Here is a 25,636-nt window from a genome sequence, read left to right as displayed (position 1 = left end):
GATGTTAATGGTCACATGGTTAGCAGATGTTATTGGTCACATGGTTAGCAGATGTTAATGGTCACATGGTTAGCAGATGTTAATGGTCACATGGTTAGCAGATGTTAATGGTCACATGGTTAGCAGATGTTAATGGTCACATGGTTAGCAGATGTTATTGGTCACATGGTTAGCAGATGTTAATGGTCACATGGTTAGCAGATGTTAATGGTCACATGGTTAGAAGATGTTAATGCGAGTGTAGCGAAATGCTTGTGCTTCTAGTTCACGACAGTGCAGTAATATCTAACAATTCCAAAACTACTTTACACACAAGTGTAAAGGGATGAAGAATATGTCCATAAAGATATATGAATGAGTGATGGTACAGAACGGCATAGGCAAGATGCAGTAGATGGTATCGAGTACAGTATATACATATGAGATGAGTAATGTTGGGTATATAAACAAAGTGGCATAGTTTAAAGTGGCTAGTGATACATTTTTTACGTAAATTTCCATACATTTCCATTATTAAAGTGGCTGGAGTTGAGTCAGTATGTTGGCAGCAGCCACTCAATGTTAGTGGTGGCTGTTTAACAGTCTGATGGCCTTGAGATAGAAGCTGTTTTTCAGTCTCTCGGTCCCAACTTTGATGCACCTGTACTGACCTCGCCTTCTGGATGATAGCGGGGTGAACAGGCAGTGGCTCGGGTGGTTGTTGTCCTTGATGATCTTTATGGCCTTCCTGGGACATCGGGTGGTGTAGGTGTCCTGGAGGGCAGGTAGTTTGTGGTTTTCTGGCAGAATCATTTTTGACGTTACACCAGGTTCAAGGGAAATAATTTGCGAACGTTGTCCCATTTGTTTTGTGTAAGCGGTGACCATTCCCTAACGTTAACTAACATGTCCCATTTGTTTTGTGTAAGCGGTGACCATTCCCTAACGTTAACTAACATGTCCCATTTGTTTTGTGTAAGCGGTGACCATTCCCTAACGTTAACTAACATGTCCCATTTGTTTTGTGTAAGCGGTGACCATTCCCTAACGTTAACTAACATGTCCCATTTGTTTTGTGTAAGTGGTGACCATTCCCTAACGTTAACTAACGTTGTCCCATTTGTTTTGTGTAAGTGGTGACCATTCCCTAACGTTAACTAACGTTGTCCCATTTGTTTTGTGTAAGTGGTGACCATTCCCTAACGTTAACTAACATGTCCCATTTGTTTTGTCTAAGTGGTGACCATTCCCTAACGTTAACTAACTTGTCCCATTTGTTTTGTGTAAGCGGTGACCATTCCCTAACGTTAACTAACATGTCCCATTTGTTTTGTGTAAGCGGTGACCATTCCCTAACGTTAACTAACATGTCCCATTTGTTTTGTGTAAGTGGTGACCATTCCCTAACGTTAACTAACATGTCCCATTTGTTTTGTGTAAGCGGTGACCATTCCCTAACGTTAACTAACATGTCCCATTTGTTTTGTGTAAGTGGTGACCATTCCCTAACGTTAACTAACATGTCCCATTTGTTTTGTCTAAGTGGTGACCATTCCCTAACGTTAACTAACATGTCCCATTTGTTTTGTGTAAGTGGTGACCATTCCCTAACGTTAACTAACATGTCCCATTTGTTTTGTCTAAGTGGTGACCATTCCCTAACGTTAACTAACATGTCCCATTTGTTTTGTGTAAGCGGTGACCATTCCCTAACGTTAACTAACATGTCCCATTTGTTTTGTGTAAGTGGTGACCATTCCCTAACGTTAACTAACATGTCCCATTTGTTTTGTGTAAGCGGTGACCATTCCCTAACGTTAACTAACATGTCCCATTTGTTTTGTCTAAGTGGTGACCATTCCCTAACGTTAACTAACATGTCCCATTTGTTTTGTGTAAGCGGTGACCATTCCCTAACGTTAACTAACATGTCCCATTTGTTTTGTGTAAGCGGTGACCATTCCCTAACGTTAACTAACATGTCCCATTTGTTTTGTCTAAGTGGTGACCATTCCCTAACGTTAACTAACATGTCCCATTTGTTTTGTGTAAGCGGTGACCATTCCCTAACGTTAACTAACATGTCCCATTTGTTTTGTGTAAGCGGTGACCATTCCCTAACGTTAACTAACATGTCCCATTTGTTTTGTGTAAGTGGTGACCATTCCCTAACGTTAACTAACATGTCCCATTTGTTTTGTGTAAGCGGTGACCATTCCCTAACGTTAACTAACATGTCCCATTTGTTTTGTGTAAGCGGTGACCATTCCCTAACGTTAACTAACATGTCCCATTTGTTTTGTCTAAGTGGTGACCATTCCCTAACGTTAACTAACATGTCCCATTTGTTTTGTGTAAGTGGTGACCATTCCCTAACGTTAACTAACATGTCCCATTTGTTTTGTGTAAGTGGTGACCATTCCCTAACGTTAACTAACATGTCCCATTTGTTTTGTGTAAGCGGTGACCATTCCCTAACGTTAACTAACATGTCCCATTTGTTTTGTGTAAGTGGTGACCATTCCCTAACGTTAACTAACATGTCCCATTTGTTTTGTGTAAGTGGTGACCATTCCCTAACGTTAACTAACATGTCCCATTTGTTTTGTGTAAGCGGTGACCATTCCCTAACGTTAACTAACATGTCCCATTTGTTTTGTGTAAGTGGTGACCATTCCCTAACGTTAACTAACATGTCCCATTTGTTTTGTGTAAGTGGTGACCATTCCCTAACGTTAACTAACATGTCCCATTTGTTTTGTGTAAGTGGTGACCATTCCCTAACGTTAACTAACATGTCCCATTTGTTTTGTGTAAGCGGTGACCATTCCCTAACGTTAACTAACATGTCCCATTTGTTTTGTGTAAGCGGTGACCATTCCCTAACGTTAACTAACATGTCCCATTTGTTTTGTGTAAGCGGTGACCATTCCCTAACGTTAACTTACGTTGTCCCATTTGTTTTGTGTAAGCGGTGACCATTCCCTAACGTTAACTAACATGTCCCATTTGTTTTGTGTAAGCGGTGACCATTCCCTAACGTTAACTAACATGTCCCATTTGTTTTGTGTAAGCGGTGACCATTCCCTAACGTTAACTAACATGTCCCATTTGTTTTGTGTAAGCGGTGACCATTCCCTAACGTTAACTAACATGTCCCATTTGTTTTGTGTAAGCGGTGACCATTCCCTAACGTTAACTAACATGTCCCATTTGTTTTGTCTAAGTGGTGACCATTCCCTAACGTTAACTAACATGTCCCATTTGTTTTGTGTAAGTGGTGACCATTCCCTAACGTTAACTAACATGTCCCATTTGTTTTGTGTAAGCGGTGACCATTCCCTAACGTTAACTAACATGTCCCATTTGTTTTGTGTAAGTGGTGACCATTCCCTAACGTTAACTAACATGTCCCATTTGTTTTGTGTAAGTGGTGACCATTCCCTAACGTTAACTAACATGTCCCATTTGTTTTGTGTAAGTGGTGACCATTCCCTAACGTTAACTAACATGTCCCATTTGTTTTGTGTAAGTGGTGACCATTCCCTAACGTTAACTAACATGTCCCATTTGTTTTGTGTAAGCGGTGACCATTCCCTAACGTTAACTAACATGTCCCATTTGTTTTGTGTAAGTGGTGACCATTCCCTAACGTTAACTAACATGTCCCATTTGTTTTGTGTAAGCGGTGACCATTCCCTAACGTTAACTAACATGTCCCATTTGTTTTGTGTAAGTGGTGACCATTCCCTAACGTTAACTAACATGTCCCATTTGTTTTGTGTAAGTGGTGACCATTCCCTAACGTTAACTAACATGTCCCATTTGTTTTGTGTAAGTGGTGACCATTCCCTAACGTTAACTAACATGTCCCATTTGTTTTGTGTAAGCGGTGACCATTCCCTAACGTTAACTAACATGTCCCATTTGTTTTGTGTAAGTGGTGACCATTCCCTAACGTTAACTAACATGTCCCATTTGTTTTGTGTAAGTGGTGACCATTCCCTAACGTTAACTAACATGTCCCATTTGTTTTGTGTAAGTGGTGACCATTCCCTAACGTTAACTAACATGTCCCATTTGTTTTGTGTAAGCGGTGACCATTCCCTAACGTTAACTAACATGTCCCATTTGTTTTGTGTAAGCGGTGACCATTCCCTAACGTTAACTAACATGTCCCATTTGTTTTGTGTAAGCGGTGACCATTCCCTAACGTTAACTAACATGTCCCATTTGTTTTGTGTAAGTGGTGACCATTCCCTAACGTTAACTAACATGTCCCATTTGTTTTGTGTAAGCGGTGACCATTCCCTAACGTTAACTAACATGTCCCATTTGTTTTGTGTAAGTGGTGACCATTCCCTAACGTTAACTAACATGTCCCATTTGTTTTGTGTAAGTGGTGACCATTCCCTAACGTTAACTAACATGTCCCATTTGTTTTGTGTAAGCGGTGACCATTCCCTAACGTTAACTAACATGTCCCATTTGTTTTGTGTAAGTGGTGACCATTCCCTAACGTTAACTAACATGTCCCATTTGTTTTGTGTAAGCGGTGACCATTCCCTAACGTTAACTAACATGTCCCATTTGTTTTGTGTAAGTGGTGACCATTCCCTAACGTTAACTAACATGTCCCATTTGTTTTGTGTAATGGTGACCATTCCCTAACGTTAACTAACATGTCCCATTTGTTTTGTGTAAGTGGTGACCATTCCCTAACATGTCCCATAACGTTAACTAACATGTCCCATTTGTTTTGTGTAAGTGGTGACCATTCCCTAACGTTAACTAACATGTCCCATTTGTTTTGTCTAAGTGGTGACCATTCCCTAACGTTAACTAACATGTCCCATTTGTTTTGTGTAAGTGGTGACCATTCCCTAACGTTAACTAACATGTCCCATTTGTTTTGTGTAAGTGGTGACCATTCCCTAACGTTAACTAACATGTCCCATTTGTTTTGTGTAAGTGGTGACCATTCCCTAACGTTAACTAAGATGTCCCATTTGTTTTGTCTAAGTGGTGACCATTCCCTAACGTTAACTAACATGTCCCATTTGTTTTGTGTAAGTGGTGACCATTCCCTAACGTTAACTAACATGTCCCATTTGTTTTGTGTAAGCGGTGACCATTCCCTAACGTTAACTAACATGTCCCATTTGTTTTGTGTAAGTGGTGACCATTCCCTAACGTTAACTAACATGTCCCATTTGTTTTGTGTAAGTGGGGACCATTCCCTAACGTTAACTAACATGTCCCATTTGTTTTGTGTAAGTGGTGACCATTCCCTAACGTTAACTAACATGTCCCATTTGTTTTGTGTAAGTGGTGACCTATTCCCTAACGTTAACTAACATGTCCCATTTGTTTTGTGTAAGTGGTGACCATTCCCTAACGTTAACTAACATGTCCCATTTGTTTTGTGTAAGTGGTGACCATTCCCTAACGTTAACTAACATGTCCCATTTGTTTTGTGTAAGTGGTGACCATTCCCTAACGTTAACTAACATGTCCCATTTGTTTTGTGTAACGGTGACCATTCCCTAACGTTAACTAACATGTCCCATTTGTTTTGTGTAGACCATTTCCTAACGTTAACTAACATGTCCCATTTGTTTTGTGTAAGTGGTGACCATTCCTAACGTTAACTAACATGTCCCATTTGTTTTGTGTAAGTGGTGACCATTCCCTAACGTTAACTAACATGTCCCATTTGTTTTGTGTAAGTGGTGACCATTCCTAACGTTAACTAACATGTCCCATTTGTTTTGTGTAAGCGGTGACCATTCCCTAACGTTAACTAACATGTCCCATTTGTTTTGTGTAAGCGGTGACCATTCCCTAACGTTAACTAACATGTCCCATTTGTTTTGTGTAAGCGGTGACCATTCCCTAACGTTAACTAACATGTCCCATTTGTTTTGTGTAAGTGGTGACCATTCCCTAACGTTAACTAACATGTCCCATTTGTTTTGTGTAAGCGGTGACCATTCCCTAACGTTAACTCATGTCCCATTTGTTTTGTGTAAGCGGTGACCATTCCTAACGTTGGCTAACATGTCCCATTTGTTTTGTGTAAGCGGTGACCATTCCCTAACGTTAACTAACATGTCCCATTTGTTTTGTGTAAGCGGTGACCATTCCCTAACGTTAACTAACATGTCCCATTTGTTTTGTCTAAGTGGTGACCATTCCTAACGTTAACTAACGTTGTCCCATTTGTTTTGTGTAAGTACCATTCCCTAACGTTAACTAACATGTCCCATTTGTTTTGTGTAAGTGGTGACCATTCCCTAACGTTAACTAACATGTCCCATTTGTTTTGTGTAAGCTCCCATTCCCTAACGTTAACTAACATGTCCCATTTGTTTTGTGTAAGCAGTGACCATTCCCTAACGTTAACTAACATGTCCCATTTGTTTTGTGTAAGCGGTGACCATTCCTAACGTTAACTAACATGTCCCATTTGTTTTGTGTAAGCGGTGACCATTCCCTAACGTTAACTAACATGTCCCATTTGTTTTGTGTACCCTGACCATTCCTAACGTCTAACGTTGTCCCATTTGTTTTGTGTAAGTGGTGACCATTCCCTAACGTTAACTAACGTTGTCCCATTTGTTTTGTGTAAGCGGTGACCATTCCCTAACGTTAACTAACATGTCCCATTTGTTTTGTGTATCGGTGACCATTCCCTAACGTTAACTAACGTTGTCCCATTTGTTTTGTGTAAGTGGTGACCATTCCCTAACGTTAACTAACATGTCCCATTTGTTTTGTGTAAGTGGTGACCATTCCCTAACGTTAACTAACATGTCCCATTTGTTTTGTGTAAGCGGTGACCATTCCCTAACGTTAACTAACATGTCCCATTTGTTTTGTGTAAGTGGTGACCATTCCCTAACGTTAACTAACAGTCTGAGAAGGTAGTTTGCGGTGAATGAAAGTGTCTGTTTTAGGTCCAAACTGCCCCTACTAATAAACACGTGGCCATGTTGGCTTCATATTAGGTGTAGTGTGAATAGAAGTTTGATTATTGCAGCAGAAATGCCACAGTAATTCTTAAAACATTTTGCTCTTTCACTGTCACATTTTTAAATGTTCATTAAAATCGTCCGACTGAAATTGTTACTAAGTAATGTGTTTGCCGGCAACAGAACCGTTGTTTTAACTCACTTCCTGTTTCGTTCTCTAGTCTGCAGACACAACAGAACCATTGCTGAACTCACTTCCTGTTTCGTTCTCTAGACTGCAGACACAACAGAACCATTGCTGAACTCACTTCCTGTTTCGTTCTCTAGTCTGCAGACACAACAGAACCATTGCTGAACTCACTTCCTGTTTCGTTCTCTAGTCTGCAGACACAACAGAACCATTGTTTTAACTCACTTCCTGTTTCGTTCTCTAGTCTGCAGACACAACAGAACCATTGTTTTAACTCACTTCCTGTTTCGTTCTCTAGACTGCAGACGCAACAGAACCATTGTTGAACTCACTTCCTGTTTCATTCTCTAGTCTGCAGACACAACAGAACCATTGCTGAACTCACTTCCTGTTTCGTTCTCTAGTCTGCAGACACAACAGAACCATTGTTTAACTCACTTCCTGTTTCGTTCTCTAGTCTGCAGACACAACAGAACCATTGTTTTAACTCACTTCCTGTTTCGTTCTCTAGTCTGCAGACACAACAGCCCTCAGCCACTCCGTCACTGGCCTTAAGCCAAACACCATGTACGAGTTCGCTGTCATGGTTACCAAGGGCCGCAAGTCTAGCACGTGGAGTATGACCGCTCATGCCACCACTTACGAAGCAGGTGAGTCCTCTCTCTATCTACAGTATCTACCCTGTCTCTGTCTCCTTTATCTCTCTCTCTCTATCTACAGTATCTACCCTGTTTCTGTCTCCTTTATCTCTCTCTATCTACAGTATCTACCCTGTCTCTGTCTCCTTTATCTCTCTCTCTATCTACAGTATCACACCCTGTCTCTGTCTCCTTTATCTCTCTATCTCTATCTACAGTATCTACCCTGTCTCTGTGTCCTTTATCTCTCTCTCTATCTACAGTATCTACCCTGTCTCTGTCTCCTTTATCTCTCTCTCTCTATCTACAGTATCTACCCTGTCTCTGTCTCCTTTATCTCTCTCTCTATCTACAGTATCTACCCTGTCTCTGTGTCCTTTATCTCTCTCTCTCTATCTACAGTATCTACCCTGTCTCTGTCTCCTTTATCTCTCTCTCTCTATCTACAGTATCTACCCTGTTTCTGTCTCCTTAATCTCTCTCTCTCTATCTACAGTATCTACCCTGTCTCTGTCTCCTTTATCTCTCTCTCTATCTACAGTATCTACCCTGTCTCTGTCTCCTTTATCTCTCTCTCTCTATCTACAGTATCTACCCTGTCTCTGTCTCCTTTATCTCTCTCTCTCTATCTACAGTATCTACCCTGTTTCTGTCTCCTTAATCTCTCTCTCTCTATCTACAGTATCTACCCTGTCTCTGTTTCCTTTATCTCTCTCTTTCTACTCTATCTTTCTTTCTCTCTCTCTCTCATGATCTTGCCCTCTCTTTTTGTTTCTTCAACTCTCTACCCTTTCTCTCTCCTCTCTTCTCTCTCTCTCTCTCTCTCTCTCTCTCTCTCTCTCTCTCTATCTACCCTGTCTCTGTCTCTCTTTCTCTCTCTCTCTATCTACAGTATCTACCCTTTCTGTCTCCTTTATCTCTCTCTCTCTATCTACAGTATCTACCCTGTCTCTGTCTCCTTTATCTCTCTCTCTCTATCTACAGTATCTACCCTGTTTCTGTCTCTTTAATCTCTCTCTCTCTCTATCTACAGTATCTACCCTGTTTCTGTCTCCTTTATCTCTCTCTCTCTATCTACAGTATCTACCCTGTCTCTGTCTCCTTTATCTCTCTCTCTCTCTCTCTATCTACAGTATCTACCCTGTCTCTGTCTCCTTTATCTCTCTCTATCTACAGTATCTACCCTGTTTCTGTCTCCTTTATCTCTCTCTATCTACAGTATCTACCCTGTCTCTGTCTCCTTTATCTCTCTCTCTCTCTCTCTCTCTCTCTCTCTCTCTGTCTCTCTCTCTCTCTCTCTCTCTCTCTCTCTCTCTCTCTCTCTCTCTCTCTCTCTCTCCCCTCTCTCTCTATCTCTCTCTCCTCTCTCTCTCTCCCTCTCTCTCTCTCTCTCCCTCTCTCTCTCTCCCCTCTCTCTCTCTCTCTCTCTCTCTCTCTCTCTCTCTCCCTCTCTCTCTCTCTCTCTCTCTCTCTCTCTCTCTCTCTCTCTCTCTCTCTCTCTCTCCCTCTCTCTCTCTCTCTCTCCCTCTCTCTCTCTCTCTCTCTCTGTGAAAAATAACTACCAGACAGCCCGTCATCACCATTTAATTTATATGTATTCGCTGCAACTCCAATTATTCCTATGGAATAGTACAGCGTGTGCTTTCTAAATGTCTACGTTCATTTGTCAACCCAATCCTTTTTTAGAAATGCATTGACATTCTATGCGTTTTAGTATAACGTGGTGCTGTGGAAAAGCTCTGTTTGTATCAGCCACTTAATCAAAGTCAGCGTTCCCTTTTGGTGTAACACACTAGTGTGTCCCAAATTAAACCCTATTCCCTATATAGAGCACTACTTTTGATGCACTACTGTGGCTTTTTATGGTGTGGGAATGAACACACAGGAACATATGAAAATGGTTTGATGTTAAGAACAAACATAGTTAGAAATACAAAACCACTCCAACTGTTTGTTGGATTGGAGGTCCTGGGGTAGTACTTTTAAAACAAAGATTTTGATGTTTAATTTAGTTTCATAATTTAGTTGTTTTCAGCGGAGAGTGTTGGTCTCAGAACGTGTGCAAGATACACTCATAAAAAAAAGATGCTGTCTAGAACCTAAAAGGGTTCTTCCACTGTCCCCATAGGAGAACCCTTTGAGGAACCCTTTTTAGTTCCAGGTAGAACCCTTTTTAGTTCCAGGTAGAACCCTTTCCACTTCCTGGTAGAACCCTTTCCACAGAGGGTTCTACATGGAATCCAAAATACTTCTTCTACCTGGAACCAAAAAGGGTTCTACCCGGAACTAAAAAGGGTTCTACCTGGAACCAAAAAGGGTTCTACCCGGAACTAAAAAGGGTTCTACCTGGAACTAAAAAGGGTTCTATACCCGGAACTAAAAAGGGTTCTACCTGGAACCAAAAAGGGTTCTACCCGGAACTAAAAAGAGTTCTACCTGGAACCAAAAAGGGTTCTACCCGGAACTAAAAAGGGTTCTACCTGGAACTAAAAAGGGTTCTCCTAATGGGGACAGCCTAAGAACCCTTTCGGAGTATATAGTTATGCTGCAATCAGGGAAGCCTGTCCACAGATTCCTTACAGAAAGACAGGTTTTTTACAATTCCCTTTTGTTTAGCCAATAACAGACTGTGTTGTTAGAAGGTCTCCTGGGGAGCGTTGCAACCAGCAGGAGGAATGAAGCACTGTGTAACATTACCATTGGATTGCATTCAACTGGAGATCACATGGACCTGTGTGTTAAAGCAACCTGGCAACCAAAAAATAAACATAAGAAAAAAGACGACCACGTTTTAAGGTTTGACCCAGGTGCAGACAGTGTTGAAGTGAGTGGCGCAGCAGTCTAAGGCATTGCAGCTCAGTGCTTGAGGCATCACTACAGACACCCTGGTTCAATTCCAGGCTGTATCACAACTGGCCGTGATTGGGGAGTCCCATAGGGCGATGCACAATTGGCCCGGCGTCATCCGGGTTTGGCCCGGGGGGTAGGTCGTCATAGTAAATAAGAATGTGTTCTTAACTGACTTGTCTAGTTAAATAAAGGTTACATTTTTGTATTTTAAAATAGTTACACATTTTATATACGGAGTGTACCTCTGTTCTTGATAAGAAATTGATAAGAAATGACCATGTCAGACCATTTTCTTTTAAATACAATAATACAATAACAGAAATACAATAACAGAAACAAATACCATAATATTACAACGTGTTTACAACGTGTTTACAACGTGTTTACAACGTGTTTACAACGTGTTTACCAACGTGTTTACAACGTGTTTACAACGTGTTTACAACGTGTTTACAACGTGTTTACAACGTGTTTACAACGTGTTTACAACGTGTTTACAACGTGTTTACAACGTGTTTACAACGTGTTTACAACGTGTTTACAACGTGTTTACAACGTGTTTACAATGTGTTTACAACGTGTTTACAACGTGTTTACAACGTGTTTACAACGTGTTTACAACGTGTTTACAACGTGTTTACAACGTGTTTACCAATGTGTTTACAACGTGTTTACAACGTGTTTACAACGTGTTTACAACGTGTTTACAACGTGTTTACAACGTGTTTACCAACGTGTTTACAACGTGTTTACAACGTGTTTACAACGTGTTTACAACGTGTTTACAACGTGTTTACAACGTGTTTACAACGTGTTTACAACGTGTTTACAACGTGTTTACAACGTGTTTACAATGTGTTTACAACGTGTTTACAACGTGTTTACCAACGTGTTTACAACGTGTTTACAACGTGTTTACAACGTGTTTACATCGTGTTTACAATGTGTTTACCAACGTGTTTACCACGTGTTTACAACGTGTTTACAACGTGTTTACCAACGTGTTTACAACGTGTTTACAACGTGTTTACCAACGTGTTTACAACGTGTCGGGGTAAATTGCCGCAGTAGATTTGCCGTGTTAAATGAGGAAATGCGTTATTTCAGTTGAATGATTGTCAAATAGCTAAACCCGCACTAAGTCTGCTCAACAAGCAAGATGAAACTATTCCAATGATAAAACCCACCAGCTGCTGAACGCCTTTTGGTAACAAGGAGGACTAAGATAACACCCACATCATCTTGTAGGGAGAGATAATCAGGTGACCAATAATGGTTGTAACGGAGATCAGCCGTGTAGGTGAATATAGCACTCATTGATGGTTTCACGAGAGATCAGCTGGCAATCATCTGGTTGCCATCAATGGTTGCCATTGGCGATCATCTGGTTGCCATCGATGTCTGGCCAATTAAACGCTGCGATATTTATTTTTATTTTACCTTTATTTAACCAGGCAAGTCAGTTAAGAACCTATTCTTATTTTCAATGACGGCCTAGGAACAGTGGGGTTAACTGCCTGTTCAGGGGCAGAACGACAGATTTGTACCTTGTCAGCTCGGGGGTTTGAACTCGCAACCTTCCGGTTACTAGTCCAACGCTCTAACCACTAGGCTACGCTGCCGCCCCATATGACATAGATACAGAAAGTAAACAGCATGGGTACATTTCTGCGACAACGAAAAGCGGTGAAGCGCGATGCTCAACTTGTCCTCTGTTTTCATGCCCTGGCTACCAGGCTGTGAACAGCGTGAAGCGAACCCGTGCACATGTACAGATTTAGTACTGTGTGTGACTGTCTCGCATCTCTCTCGTCTAAATATCTGTGGTGCTGCTCGTAGCAACGGCGTTTCACAGAGTCTACCTTTAAGGACAATGCAGCCTGTGCTGTGGCAGTTTACTGTACTGAGAGGATACAATTCAACCTCAGGATTAATTAAACCTCAGGATTAATTAAACCTCAGGATTAATTAATCCTCAGGATTAATTCAACCTCAGGATTAATTCAACCTCAGGATTAATTCAACCTCAGGATTAATTCAACCTCAGGATTAATTATGCCTCAAATCAGCATCAATGTGTGATGACGTGATGACAGAATTAGGACCGATGTTGTTTGTGGTATAAACTTGACCTCTGACCCTTACTTCCTGTTTCTCTCCTATCCTGATTGGCTGACAGCTCCCAGCTCCGCCCCCAAGGACCTGACGGTAATCAGTCGTGAGGGGAGACCCAGAGCTATTCTGATTAGCTGGCAACCCCCCATGGAGACTAACGGACGGATCATGGGTAAGAACAGAAGTACTGTTACTGTCTCCACCCTGGACCCTTTATCTAGTCTATAGTACTGTTACTGTCTCCACCCTGGACCCTTTATCTAGTCTATAGTACTGTTACTGTCTCCACCCTGGACCCTTTATCTAGTCTATAGTACTGTTACTGTCTCCACCCTGGACCCCTTATCTAGTCTATAGTACTGTTACTGTCTCCACCCTGGACCCTTTATCTAGTCTATAGTACTGTCTCCAACCTGGACCCTTTATCTAGTCTATAGTACTGTCGCCACCCTGGACCCTTTATCTAGTCTATAGTACTGTCTCCACCCTGGACCCTTTATCTAGTCTATAGTACTGTTACTGTCTCCACCCTGGACCCTTTATCTAGTCTAAAGTACTGTCTCCACCCTGGACCCTTTATCTAGTCTATAGTACTGTCTCCACCCTGGACCCTTTATCTAGTCTATAGTACTGTTACTGTCTCCACCCTGGACCCTTTATCTAGTCTAAAGTACTGTCTCCACCCTGGACCCTTTATCTAGTCTATAGTACTGTCTCCACCCTGGACCCTTTATCTAGTCTATAGTACTGTCTCCACCCTGGACCCTTTATCTAGTCTATAGTACTGTCTCCACCCTGGACCCTTTATCTAGTCTATAGTACTGTCTCCACCCTGGACCCTTTATCTAGTCTATAGTACTGTTACTGTCTCCACCCTGGACCCTTTATCTAGTCTATAGTACTGTCTCCACCCTGGGCCCTTTATCTAGTCTATAGTACTGTTACTGTCTCCACCCTGGACCCTTTATCTAATCTATAGTACTGTCTCCACCCTGGACCCTTTATCTAGTCTATAGTACTGTTACTGTCTCCACCCTGGACCCTTTATCTAGTCTATAGAACTGTTACTGTCTCCACCCTGGACCCTTTATCTAGTCTATAGTACTGTTACTGTCTCCACCCTGGACCCTTTATCTAGTCTATAGTACTGTTACTGTCTCCACCCTGGACCCTTTATCTAGTCTATAGTACTGTCTCCACCCTGGGCAATTTATCTAGTCTATAGTACTGTTACTGTCTCCACCCTGGACCCTTTATCTAGTCTATAGTACTGTTACTGTCTCCACCCTGGACTCTTTAACTAGTCTATAGTACTGTCTCCACCTGGGCCCTTTATCTAGTCTATAGTACTGTTACTGTCTCCACCCTGGACCCTTTATCTAGTCTATAGTACTGTTACTGTCTCCACCCTGGACCCTTTAACTAGTCTATAGTACTGTCTCCACCCTGGGCCCTTTATCTAGTCTATAGTACTGGTACTGTCTCCACCCTGGACCCTTTATCTAGTCTATAGTACTGTTACTGTCTCCACCCTGGACCCTTTATCTAGTCTATAGTACTGTTACTGTCTCCACCCTGGACCCTTTATCTAGTCTATAGTACTGTCTCCACCCTGGGCCCTTTATCTAGTCTATAGTACTGTTACTGTCTCCACCCTGGACCCTTTATCTAGTCTATAGAACTGTTACTGTCTCCACCCTGGACCCTTTATCTAGTCTATAGTACTGTTACTGTCTCCACCCTGGACCCTTTATCTAGTCTATAGTACTGTTACTGTCTCCACCCTGGACCCCTTATCTAGTCTATAGTACTGTCTCCACCCTGGGCCATTTATCTAGTCTATAGTACTGTTACTGTCTCCACCCTGGACCCTTTATCTAGTCTATAGTACTGTTACTGTCTCCACCCTGGACTCTTTAACTAGTCTATAGTACTGTCTCCACCCTGGGCCCTTTATCTAGTCTATAGTACTGTTACTGTCTCCACCCTGGACCCTTTATCTAGTCTATAGTACTGTTACTGTCTCCACCCTGGACCCTTTAACTAGTCTATAGTACTGTCTCCACCCTGGGCCCTTTATCTAGTCTATAGTACTGTTACTGTCTCCACCCTGGACCCTTTATCTAGTCTATAGTACTGTTACTGTCTCCACCCTGGACCCTTTAACTAGTCTATAGTACTGTCTCCACCCTGGGCCCTTTATCTAGTCTATAGTACTGGTACTGTCTCCACCCTGGACCCTTTATCTAGTCTATAGTACTGTTACTGTCTCCACCCTGACCCTTTATCTAGTCTATAGTACTGTTACTGTCTCCACCCTGGACCCTTTATCTAGTCTATAGTACTGTCTCCACCCTGGGCCCTTTATCTAGTCTATAGTACTGTTACTGTCTCCATCCTGGACCCCTTATCTAGTCTATAGTACTGTCTCCACCCTGGACCCCTTATCTAGTCTATAGTACTGTTACTGTCTCCACCCTGGGCCCTTTATCTAGTCTAAAGTACTGTCTCCACCTTGGGCCCTTTATCTAGTCTATAGTAGTGTCTCCACCCTGGACCCTTTATCTGGTCTATAGTACTGTTACTGTCTCCACCCTGGACCCTTTATCTAGTTCATAGTACTGTTACTGTCTCCACCCTGGACCCTTTATCTAGTCTATAGTACTGTTACGGTCTCCACCCTGGACCCTTTATCTAGTCTATAGTACTGTCTCCACCCTGGACCCTTTATCTAGTCTATAGTACTGTCTCCACCTTGGGCCCTTTATCTAGTCTATAGTAGTGTCTCCACCTTGGGCCCTTTATCTAGTCTAAAGTACTGTCTCCACCCTGGACCCTTTATCTAGTCTATAGTACTGTCTCCACCCTGGGCCCTTTATCTAGTCTATAGTACTGTTACTGTCTCCACCTTGGGCCCTTTATCTAGTCTATAGTAGTGTCTCCACCCTGGACCCTTTATCTGGTCTATAGTACTGTTACTGTCTCCACCCTGGACCCTTTATCTAGTCTATAGTACTGTTACTGTCTCCACCCTGGACCCTTTATCTAGTCTATAGTACTGTTACTGTCTCTACCCTGGACCCTTTATCTAGTCTAAAGTACTGTCTCCACCCTGGACCCTTTATCTAGTCTATAGTACTGTTACTGTCTCCACCTTGGACCCTTTATCTAGTCTATAGTAGTGTCTCCACCCTGGACCCTTTATCTAGTCTGTAGTACTGTTACTGTCTCCACCCTGGACCCTTTATCTAGTCTATAGTACTGTCTCCACCCTGGGCCCTTTATCTAGTCTATAGTACTGTTACTGTCTCCACCCTGGAACCTTTATCTAGTCTATAGTACTGTCTCCACCCTGGGCCCTTTATCTAGTCTATAGTACTGTTACGATCTCCACCCTGGACATTTATCTAGTCTAAAGTACTGTCTCCACCTTGGGCCCTTTATCTAGACTATATTACTGTCTCCACCCTGGACCCTTTATCTAGTCTATAGTACTGTCTCCACCCTGGACCCTTTATCTAGTCTATAGTACTGTTACTGTCTCCACCCTGGACCCTTTATCTAGTCTATAGTACTGTCTCCACCCTGGACCCTTTATCTAGTCTATAGTACTGTTACTGTCTCCACCCTGGACCCTTTATCTAGTCTATAGTACTGTCTCCACCCTGGACCCCTTATCTAGTCTATAGTACTGTTACTGTCTCCACCCTGGACCCTTTATCTAGTCTATAGTACTGTTACTGTCTCCACCCTGGACCCTTTATCTAGTCTAAAGTACTGTCTCCACCCTGGACCCTTTATCTAGTCTATAGTACTGTCTCCACCCTGGACCCTTTATCTAGTCTATAGTACTGTTACTGTCTCCACCCTGGACACTTTATCTAGTCTAAAGTACTGTCTCCACCCTGGACCCTTTATCTAGTCTATAGTACTGTCTCCACCTTGGACCCTTTATCTAGTCTATAGTACTGTTACTGTCTACACCCTGGACCCTTTATCTAGTCTATAGTACTGTCTCCACCCTGGACCCTTTATCTAGTCTATAGTACTGTCTCCACCCTGGACCCTTTATCTAGTCTATAGTACTGTTACTGTCTCCACCCTGGACCCTTTATCTAGTCTATAGTACTGTCTCCACCCTGGACCCTTTATCTAGTCTATAGTACTGTTACTGTCTCCACCCTGGACCCTTTATCTAGTCTATAGTACTGTTACTGTCTCTACCCTGGACCCTTTATCTAGTCTAAAGTACTGTCTCCACCCTGGACCCTTTATCTAGTCTATAGTACTGTCTCCACCCTGGACCCTTTATCTAGTCTATAGTACTGTCTCCACCCTGGACCCTTTATCTAGTCTATAGTACTGTCTCCACCTTGGACCCTTTATCTAGTCTATAGTACTGTTACTGTCTACACCCTGGACCCTTTATCTAGTCTATAGTACTGTCTCCACCCTGGACCCTTTATCTAGTCTATAGTACTGTTACTGTTTCCACCCTGGACCCTTTATCTAGTCTATAGTACTGTCTCCACCCTGGGCCCTTTATCTAGTCTATAGTACTGTTACGATCTCCACCCTGGACATTTATCTAGTCTAAAGTACTGTCTCCACCTTGGGCCCTTTATCTAGTCTATAGTACTGTCTCCACCCTGGACCCTTTATCTAGTCTATAGTACTGTCTCCACCCTGGACCCTTTATCTAGTCTATAGTACTGTCTCCACCTTGGACCCTTTATCTAGTCTATAGTACTGTTACTGTCTCCACCCTGGACCCTTTATCTAGTCTATAGTACTGTCTCCACCATGGACCCTTTATCTAGTCTATAGTACTGTTACTGTCTCCACCCTGGACCCTTTATCTAGTCTATAGTACTGTCTCCACCCTGGACCCTTTATCTAGTCTATAGTACTGTTACTGTCTCTACCCTGGACCCTTTATCTAGTCTAAAGTACTGTCTCCACCCTGGACCCTTTATCTAGTCTATAGTACTGTCTCCACCTGGACCCTTTATCTAGTCTATAGTACTGTCTCCACCTTGGACCCTTTATCTAGTCTATAGTACTGTTACTGTCTACACCCTGGACCCTTTATCTAGTCTATAGTACTGTCTCCACCCTGGACCCTTTATCTAGTCTATAGTACTGTTACTGTTTCCACCCTGGACCCTTTATCTAGTCTATAGTACTGTCTCCACCCTGGACCCTTTATCTATTCTATAGTACTGTTACTGTCTCCACCATGGACGCTTTATCTAGTCTAAAGTACTGTCTCCACCCTGGACCATTTATCTAGTCTATAGTACTGTCTCCACCCTGGACCCTTTATCTAGTCTATAGTACTGTTACTGTCTCCACCCTGGACCCTTTATCTAGTTTAAAGTACTGTTACTGTCTCCACCCTGGACCCTTTATCTAGTCTATAGTACTGTTACTGTCTCCACCCTGGGCCCTTTATCTAGTCTATAGTACTGTTACTGTCTCCACCCTGGACCCTTTATCTAGTTTAAAGTACTGTTACTGTCTCCACCCTGGACCCTTTATCTAGTCTATAGTACTGTTACTGTCTCCACCCTGGACCCTTTATCTGGTCTATAGTACTGTCTCCACCTTGGACCCTTTATCTAGTCTATAGTACTGTTACTGTCTCCACCCTGGACCCTTTATCTAGTCTATAGTACTGTTACGGTCTCCACCCTGGACCCTTTATCTAGTCTATAGTACTGTTACGGTCTCCACCCTGGACCCTTTATCTAGTCTATAGTACTGTTACTGTCTCCACCCTGGGCCCTTTATCTAGTCTATAGTACTGTCTCCACCCTGGGCCCTTTATCTAGTCTATAGTACTGTTACGGTCTCCACCCTGGACCCTTTATCTAGTCTATAGTACTGTTACTGTCTCCACCCTGGACCCTTTATCTAGTTCATAGTACTGTTATTGTCTCCACCCTGGACCCTTTATCTGGTCTATAGTACTGTCTCCACCCTGGACCCTTTATCTAGTCTATAGTACTGTTACTGTCTCCACCCTGGACCCTTTATCTGGTCTATAGTACTGTCTCCACCTGGACCCTTTATCTAGTCTATAGTACTGTTACTGTCTCCACCCTGGACCCTTTATCTAGTTCATAGTACTGTTATTGTCTCCACCCTGGACCCTTTATCTGGTCTATAGTACTGTCTCCACCCTGGACCCTTTATCTAGTTAATAGTACTGTTACTGTCTCCACCCTGGACCCTTTATCTGGTCTATAGTACTGTCTCCACCCTGGACCCTTTATCTAGTCTATAGTACTGTTACTGTCTCCACCCTGGACCCTTTATCTATTCTATAGTACTGTTACGGTCTCCACCCTGGACCCTTTATCTAGTCTATAGTACTGTTACTGTCTCCACCCCTGGACCCTTTATCTAGTCTATAGTACTGTTACTGTCTCCACCCTGGACCCTTTATCTAGTCTATAGTACTGTCTCCACCCTGGACCCCTTATCTAGTCTATAGTACTGTTACTGTCTCCACCCTGGGCCCTTTAACTAGTCTATAGTACAGTTACTGTCTCCACCCTGGACCCTTTATCTAGTCTAAAGTACTGTTACTGTCTCCACCCTGGGCCCTTTATCTAGTCTATAGTACTGTTACTGTCTCCACCCTGGACCCTTCATATAGTCTATAGTACTGTTACTGTCTCCACCCTGGACCCTTTATCTAGTTTAAAGTACTGTTACTGTCTCCACCCTGGACCCTTTAACTAGTCTATAGTACTGTTACTGTCTCCACCTTGGACCCTTTATCTAGTCTATAGTACTGTCTCCACCCTGGACCCTTTATCTAGTCTATAGTACTGTTACTGTCTCCACCTGGACCCTTTAACTAGTCTATAGTACTGTCTCCACCCTGGACCCTTTATCTAGTCTATAGTACTGTTACTGTCTCCACCTGGACCCCTTATCTAGTCTATAGTACTGTCTCCACCTTGGGCCCTTTATCTATTCTATAGTACTATTACTGTCTCCACCCTGGACCCTTTATCTAGTCTAAAGTACTGTTACGGTCTCCACCCTGGACCATTTATCTAGTCTATAGTACTGTCTCCACCCTGGACCCCTTATCTAGTCTATAGTACTGTTACTGTCTACACCCTGGACCCTTTATCTAGTCTATAGTACTGTCTCCACCCTGGACCCCTTATCTAGTCTATAGTACTGTTACTGTCTCCACCCTGGACCCTTTATCTAGTCTAAAGTACTGTTACTGTCTCCACCCTGGGCCCTTTAACTAGTCTATAGTACAGTTACTGTCTCCACCCTGGACCCTTTATCTAGTCTAAAGTACTGTTACTGTCTCCACCCTGGGCCCTTTATCTAGTCTATAGTACTGTTACTGTCTCCACCCTGGACCCTTCATATAGTCTATAGTACTGTTACTGTCTCCACCCTGGACCCTTTATCTAGTTTAAAGTACTGTTACTGTCTCCACCCTGGACCCTTTAACTAGTCTATAGTACTGTTACTGTCTCCACCTTGGACCCTTTATCTAGTCTATAGTACTGTCTCCACCCTGGACCCTTTATCTAGTCTATAGTACTGTTACTGTCTCCACCCTGGACCCTTTAACTAGTCTATAGTACTGTCTCCACCCTGGACCCTTTATCTAGTCTATAGTACTGTTACTGTCTCCACCCTGGACCCCTTATCTAGTCTATAGTACTGTCTCCACCTTGGGCCCTTTATCTATTCTATAGTACTATTACTGTCTCCACCCTGGACCCTTTATCTAGTCTAAAGTACTGTTACTGACCCTGGACCATTTATCTAGTCTATAGTACTGTCTCCACCCTGGACCCCTTATCTAGTCTATAGTACTGTTACTGTCTACACCCTGGACCCTTTATCTAGTCTATAGTACTGTCTCCACCCTGGACCCCTTATCTAGTCTATAGTACTGTTACTGTCTCCACCCTGGACCCTTTATCTAGTCTAAAGTACTGTCTCACCTGGACCCTTTATCTAGTCTATAGTACTGTCTCCACCCTGGACCCTTTATCTAGTCTATAGTACTGTTACTGTCTCCACCCTGGGCCCTTTATCTAGTCTATAGTACTGTTACTGTCTCCACCCTGGACCCTTTATCTAGTCTATAGTACTTTCTCCACCCTGGACCATTTATCTAGTCTATAGTACTGTTACTGTCTCCACCCTGGACCCTTTATCTAGTCTATAGTACTGTCTCCACCCTGGACCCTTTATCTAGTCTATAGTACTGTTACTGTCTCCACCTTGAACCCAAGCACTACCCTCCCCTTCTCCCATAGAAGACCCATAGTCCTCCTCCCCTCCCTTCCTCTCCTTCTCCACCCCTCCTTTCCTCCCCTCCACTCCCCCTCCCTTCCCTTCCTCTCTTCCTCCCCCCTCCATTCCTCTTCCTCCACCCCTCCTCTTCCTCCACACGACCCCCTCTTTTCCTCCCCTATTCCCCCTCCCCATCCTCCTCCTCTCCTCTCCACCCTTCTCCTCTCCTCAATGTTGTAAATCAGTCTCCAGTAATGATCCTGATGACGACTGAAGTCAGACTACGACCAATAGAGTGCTCCCTGCGGACAGAACTGTGTGTGGTAGATGGATGCTGTTTCCTTGTTCCCTGCTCCCCTCACTAACTATGTGGGAACACAGTCAGTCCTTTGGGACACAGTCAGTCAAATACCAGGCTGAATGACCTGTAGGGGAGCAGGTTATTTCTGCTCGTTGTACTGAATGACCTGGAATATATCAGGTTATCTCTGCTCGTTGTACTGAATGACCTGGAATGTATCAGGTTATCTCTGCTCGTCGTACTGAATGACCTGTAGGGTATCTCTGCTCGTCGTACTGAATGACCTGGAAGGTTTCAGGTTATCTCTGCTCATCGTACTGAATGACCTGGAAGGTATCAGGTTATCTCTGCTCGTCGTACTGAATGACCTGGAAGGTATCAGGTTATCTCTGCTCGTTGTACTGAATGACCTGGAAGGTATCAGGTTATCTCTGCTCGTCGTACTGAATGACCTGGAAGGTATCAGGTTATCTCTGCTCGTCGTACTGAATGACCTGGAAGGTATCAGGTTATCTCTGCTCGTCGTACTGAATGACCTGGAATGTATCAGGTTATCTCTGCTCATCATACTGAATGACCTGTAGTGTATCTCTGCTCGTCGTACTGAATGACATGTATGGTATCTCTGCTCGTCATACTGAATGACCTGGAAGGTATCAGGTTATCTCTGCTCGTCGTACTGAATGACCTGGAAGGTATCAGGTTATCTCTGCTCGTCGTACTGAATGACCTGGAAGGTATCAGGTTATCTCTGCTCATCGTACTGAATGACCTGGAAGGTATCAGGTTATCTCTGCTCATCGTACTGAATGACCTGGAAGGTATCAGGTTATCTCTGCTCGTCGTACTGAATGACCTGGAATGTATCAGGTTATCTCTGCTCATCGTACTGAATGACCTGTAGGGTATCTCTGCTCGTCGTACTGAATGACCTGGAAGGTATCAGGTTATCTCTGCTCGTCGTACTGAATGACCTGGAATGTATCAGGTTATCTCTGCTCATCGTACTGAATGACCTGTAGGGTATCTCTTCTCGTCGTAAATGACCTGAAACGTATCAGGTTATCTCTGCTCGTCGTACTGAATGACCTGGAATGTATCAGGTTATCTCTGCTCATCGTACTGAATGACATGTAGGGTATCTCTGCTCGTCGTACTGAATGACCTGGAAGGTATCAGGTTATCTCTGCTCGTCGTACTGAATGACCCGGAAGGTATCAGGTTATCTCTGCTCATCGTACTGAATGACCTGGAAGGTATCAGGTTATCTCTGCTCGTCGTACTGATTGACCTGGAATGTATCAGGTTATCTCTGCTCATCGTACTGAATGACCTGTAGGGTATCTCTGCTCGTCGTACTGAATGACCTGGAATGTATCAGGTTATCTCTGCTCATCGTACTGAATGACCTGTCGGGTATCTCTGCTCATCGTACTGAATGACCTGTCGGGTATCTCTGCTCGTCGTACTGAATGACCTGGAAGGTATCAGGTTATCTCTGCTCATCGTCCTGAATGTTCATTTGTTGTGTTCCACATATTCTCTCCTGGGGTATAATGTCTCTAGTGATTTACTTGTAAACAATGAAAATAACACTAATTGTGAAGATACCGCTGTTGATTCTGTAGACTGTAGACTACATGACTCAGTTACCTGTTGTGATGTAGAGGTCTGTAGACTACATGACTCAGCTACCTGTTGTGATGTAGAGGTCTGTAGACTACATGACTCAGCTACCTGTTGTGATGTAGAGGTCTGTAGACTACATGACTCAGTTACCTGTTGTGATGTAGAGGTCTGTAGACTACATGACTCAGCTACCTGTTGATTCTGTTGTGATGTAGAGGTCTGTAGACTACATGACTCAGCTACCTGTTGATTCTGTTGTGATGTAGAGGTCTGTAGACTACATGACTCAGCTACCTGTTGATTCTGTTGTGATGTAGAGTTCTGTAGACTACATGACTCAGCTACCTGTTGATTCTGTTGTGATGTAGAGGTCTGTAGACTACATGACTCAGCTACCTGTTGATTCTGTTGTGATGTAGAGGTCTGTAGACTACATGACTCAGTTACCTGTTGATTCTGTTGTGATGTAGAGGTCTGTACTACATGACTCAGTTACCTGTTGTGATGTAGAGGTCTGTAGACTACATGACTCAGCTACCTGTTGATTCTGTTGTGATGTAGAGGTCTGAGACTACATGACTCAGCTACCTGTTGTGATGTAGAGGTCTGTAGACTACATGACTCATTTACCTGTTGTGATGTAGAGGTCTGTAGACTACATGACTCAGTTACCTGTTGATTCTGTTGTGATGTAGAGGTCTGTAGACTACATGACTCAGCTACCTGTTGATTCTGTTGTGATGTAGAGGTCTGTAGACTACATGACTCAGTTACCTGTTGATTCTGTTGTGATGTAGAGGTCTGTAGACTCATGACTCAGTTACCTGTTGTGATGTAGAGGTCTGTAGACTCATGACTCAGCTACCTGTTGATTCTGTTGTGATGTAGAGGTCTGTGACTACTGACTCAGTTACCTGTTGTGATGTAGAGTCTGTAGACTACATGACTCAGTTACCTGTTGTGATGTAGAGGTCTGTAGACTACATGACTCATTTACCTGTTGTGATGTAGAGGTCTGTAGACTACATGACTCAGCTACCTGTTGATTCTGTTGATTCTGTAGACTGTAGACTACATGACTCAGCTACCTGTTGTGATGTAGAGGTCTGTAGACTACATGACTCAGCTACCTGTTGATTCTGTTGATTCTGTAGACTGTAGACTACATGACTCAGCTACCTGTTGATTCTGTTGTGATGTAGAGGTCTGTAGACTACATGACTCAGTTACCTGTTGTGATGTAGAGGTCTGTAGACTACATGACTCAGTTACCTGTTGTGATGTAGAGGTCTGTAGACTACATGACTCATTTACCTGTTGTGATGTAGAGGTCTGTAGACTACATGACTCAGCTACCTGTTGATTCTGTTGTGATGTAGAGGTCTGTAGACTACATGACTCAGCTACCTGTTGATTCTGTTGTGATGTAGAGGTCTGTAGACTACATGACTCAGCTACCTGTTGATTCTGTTGATTCTGTAGACTGTAGACTACATGACTCAGCTACCTGTTGTGATGTAGAGGTCTGTAGACTACATGACTCAGCTACCTGTTGATTCTGTTGATTCTGTAGACTGTAGACTACATGACTCATTTACCTGTTGTGATGTAGAGGTCTGTAGACTACATGACTCAGTTACCTGTTGATTCTGTTGTGATGTAGAGGTCTGTAGACTACATGACTCAGTTACCTGTTGTGATGTAGAGGTCTGTAGACTACATGACTCAGCTACCTGTTGATTCTGTTGTGATGTAGAGGTCTGTAGACTACATGACTCAGTTACCTGTTGTGATGTAGAGGTCTGTAGACTACATGACTCAGTTACCTGTTGTGATGTAGAGGTCTGTAGACTACATGACTCATTTACCTGTTGTGATGTAGAGGTCTGTAGACTACATGACTCAGCTACCTGTTGATTCTGTTGATTCTGTAGACTGTAGACTACATGACTCAGCTACCTGTTGTGATGTAGAGGTCTGTAGACTACATGACTCATTTACCTGTTGTGATGTAGAGGTCTGTAGACTACATGACTCAGTTACCTGTTGTGATGTAGAGGTCTGTAGACTACATGACTCAGTTACCTGTTGTGATGTAGAGGTCTGTAGACTACATGACTCATTTACCTGTTGTGATGTAGAGGTCTGTAGACTACATGACTCAGCTACCTGTTGATTCTGTTGTGATGTAGAGGTCTGTAGACTACATGACTCAGCTACCTGTTGATTCTGTTGTGATGTAGAGGTCTGTAGACTACATGACTCAGCTACCTGTTGATTCTGTTGATTCTGTAGACTGTAGACTACATGACTCAGCTACCTGTTGTGATGTAGAGGTCTGTAGACTACATGACTCAGCTACCTGTTGATTCTGTTGATTCTGTAGACTGTAGACTACATGACTCAGCTACCTGTTGATTCTGTTGTGATGTAGAGGTCTGTAGACTACATGACTCATTTACCTGTTGTGATGTAGAGGTCTGTAGACTACATGACTCAGTTACCTGTTGTGATGTAGAGGTCTGTAGACTACATGACTCAGTTACCTGTTGTGATGTAGAGGTCTGTAGACTACATGACTCATTTACCTGTTGTGATGTAGAGGTCTGTAGACTACATGACTCAGTTACCTGTTGTGATGTAGAGGTCTGTAGACTACATGACTCAGTTACCT

The 25,636-nt window shown here is 43.0% G+C and overlaps 1 protein-coding gene across 1 annotated transcript in view; it reads left to right on the top strand.

The window, feature by feature from the left end:
- Positions 1–25,636, top strand: part of LOC118380388 (netrin receptor DCC-like) — a 689,822-nt gene that overhangs the window by 522,450 nt on the left and 141,736 nt on the right. The window contains exons 18-19 of the mRNA XM_052526014.1: positions 7,655–7,793; positions 12,811–12,918. Coding sequence (XP_052381974.1) covers positions 7,655–7,793; positions 12,811–12,918 — 247 coding nt within the window. The remainder of the gene's footprint in view (positions 1–7,654; positions 7,794–12,810; positions 12,919–25,636) is intronic.

This window comes from Oncorhynchus keta, chromosome 9 (genome assembly GCF_023373465.1).
Source record: "Oncorhynchus keta strain PuntledgeMale-10-30-2019 chromosome 9, Oket_V2, whole genome shotgun sequence".
Classification (NCBI taxonomy): domain Eukaryota; kingdom Metazoa; phylum Chordata; class Actinopteri; order Salmoniformes; family Salmonidae; genus Oncorhynchus; species Oncorhynchus keta.
This window is presented reverse-complemented; position numbering and strand designations above follow the sequence as displayed.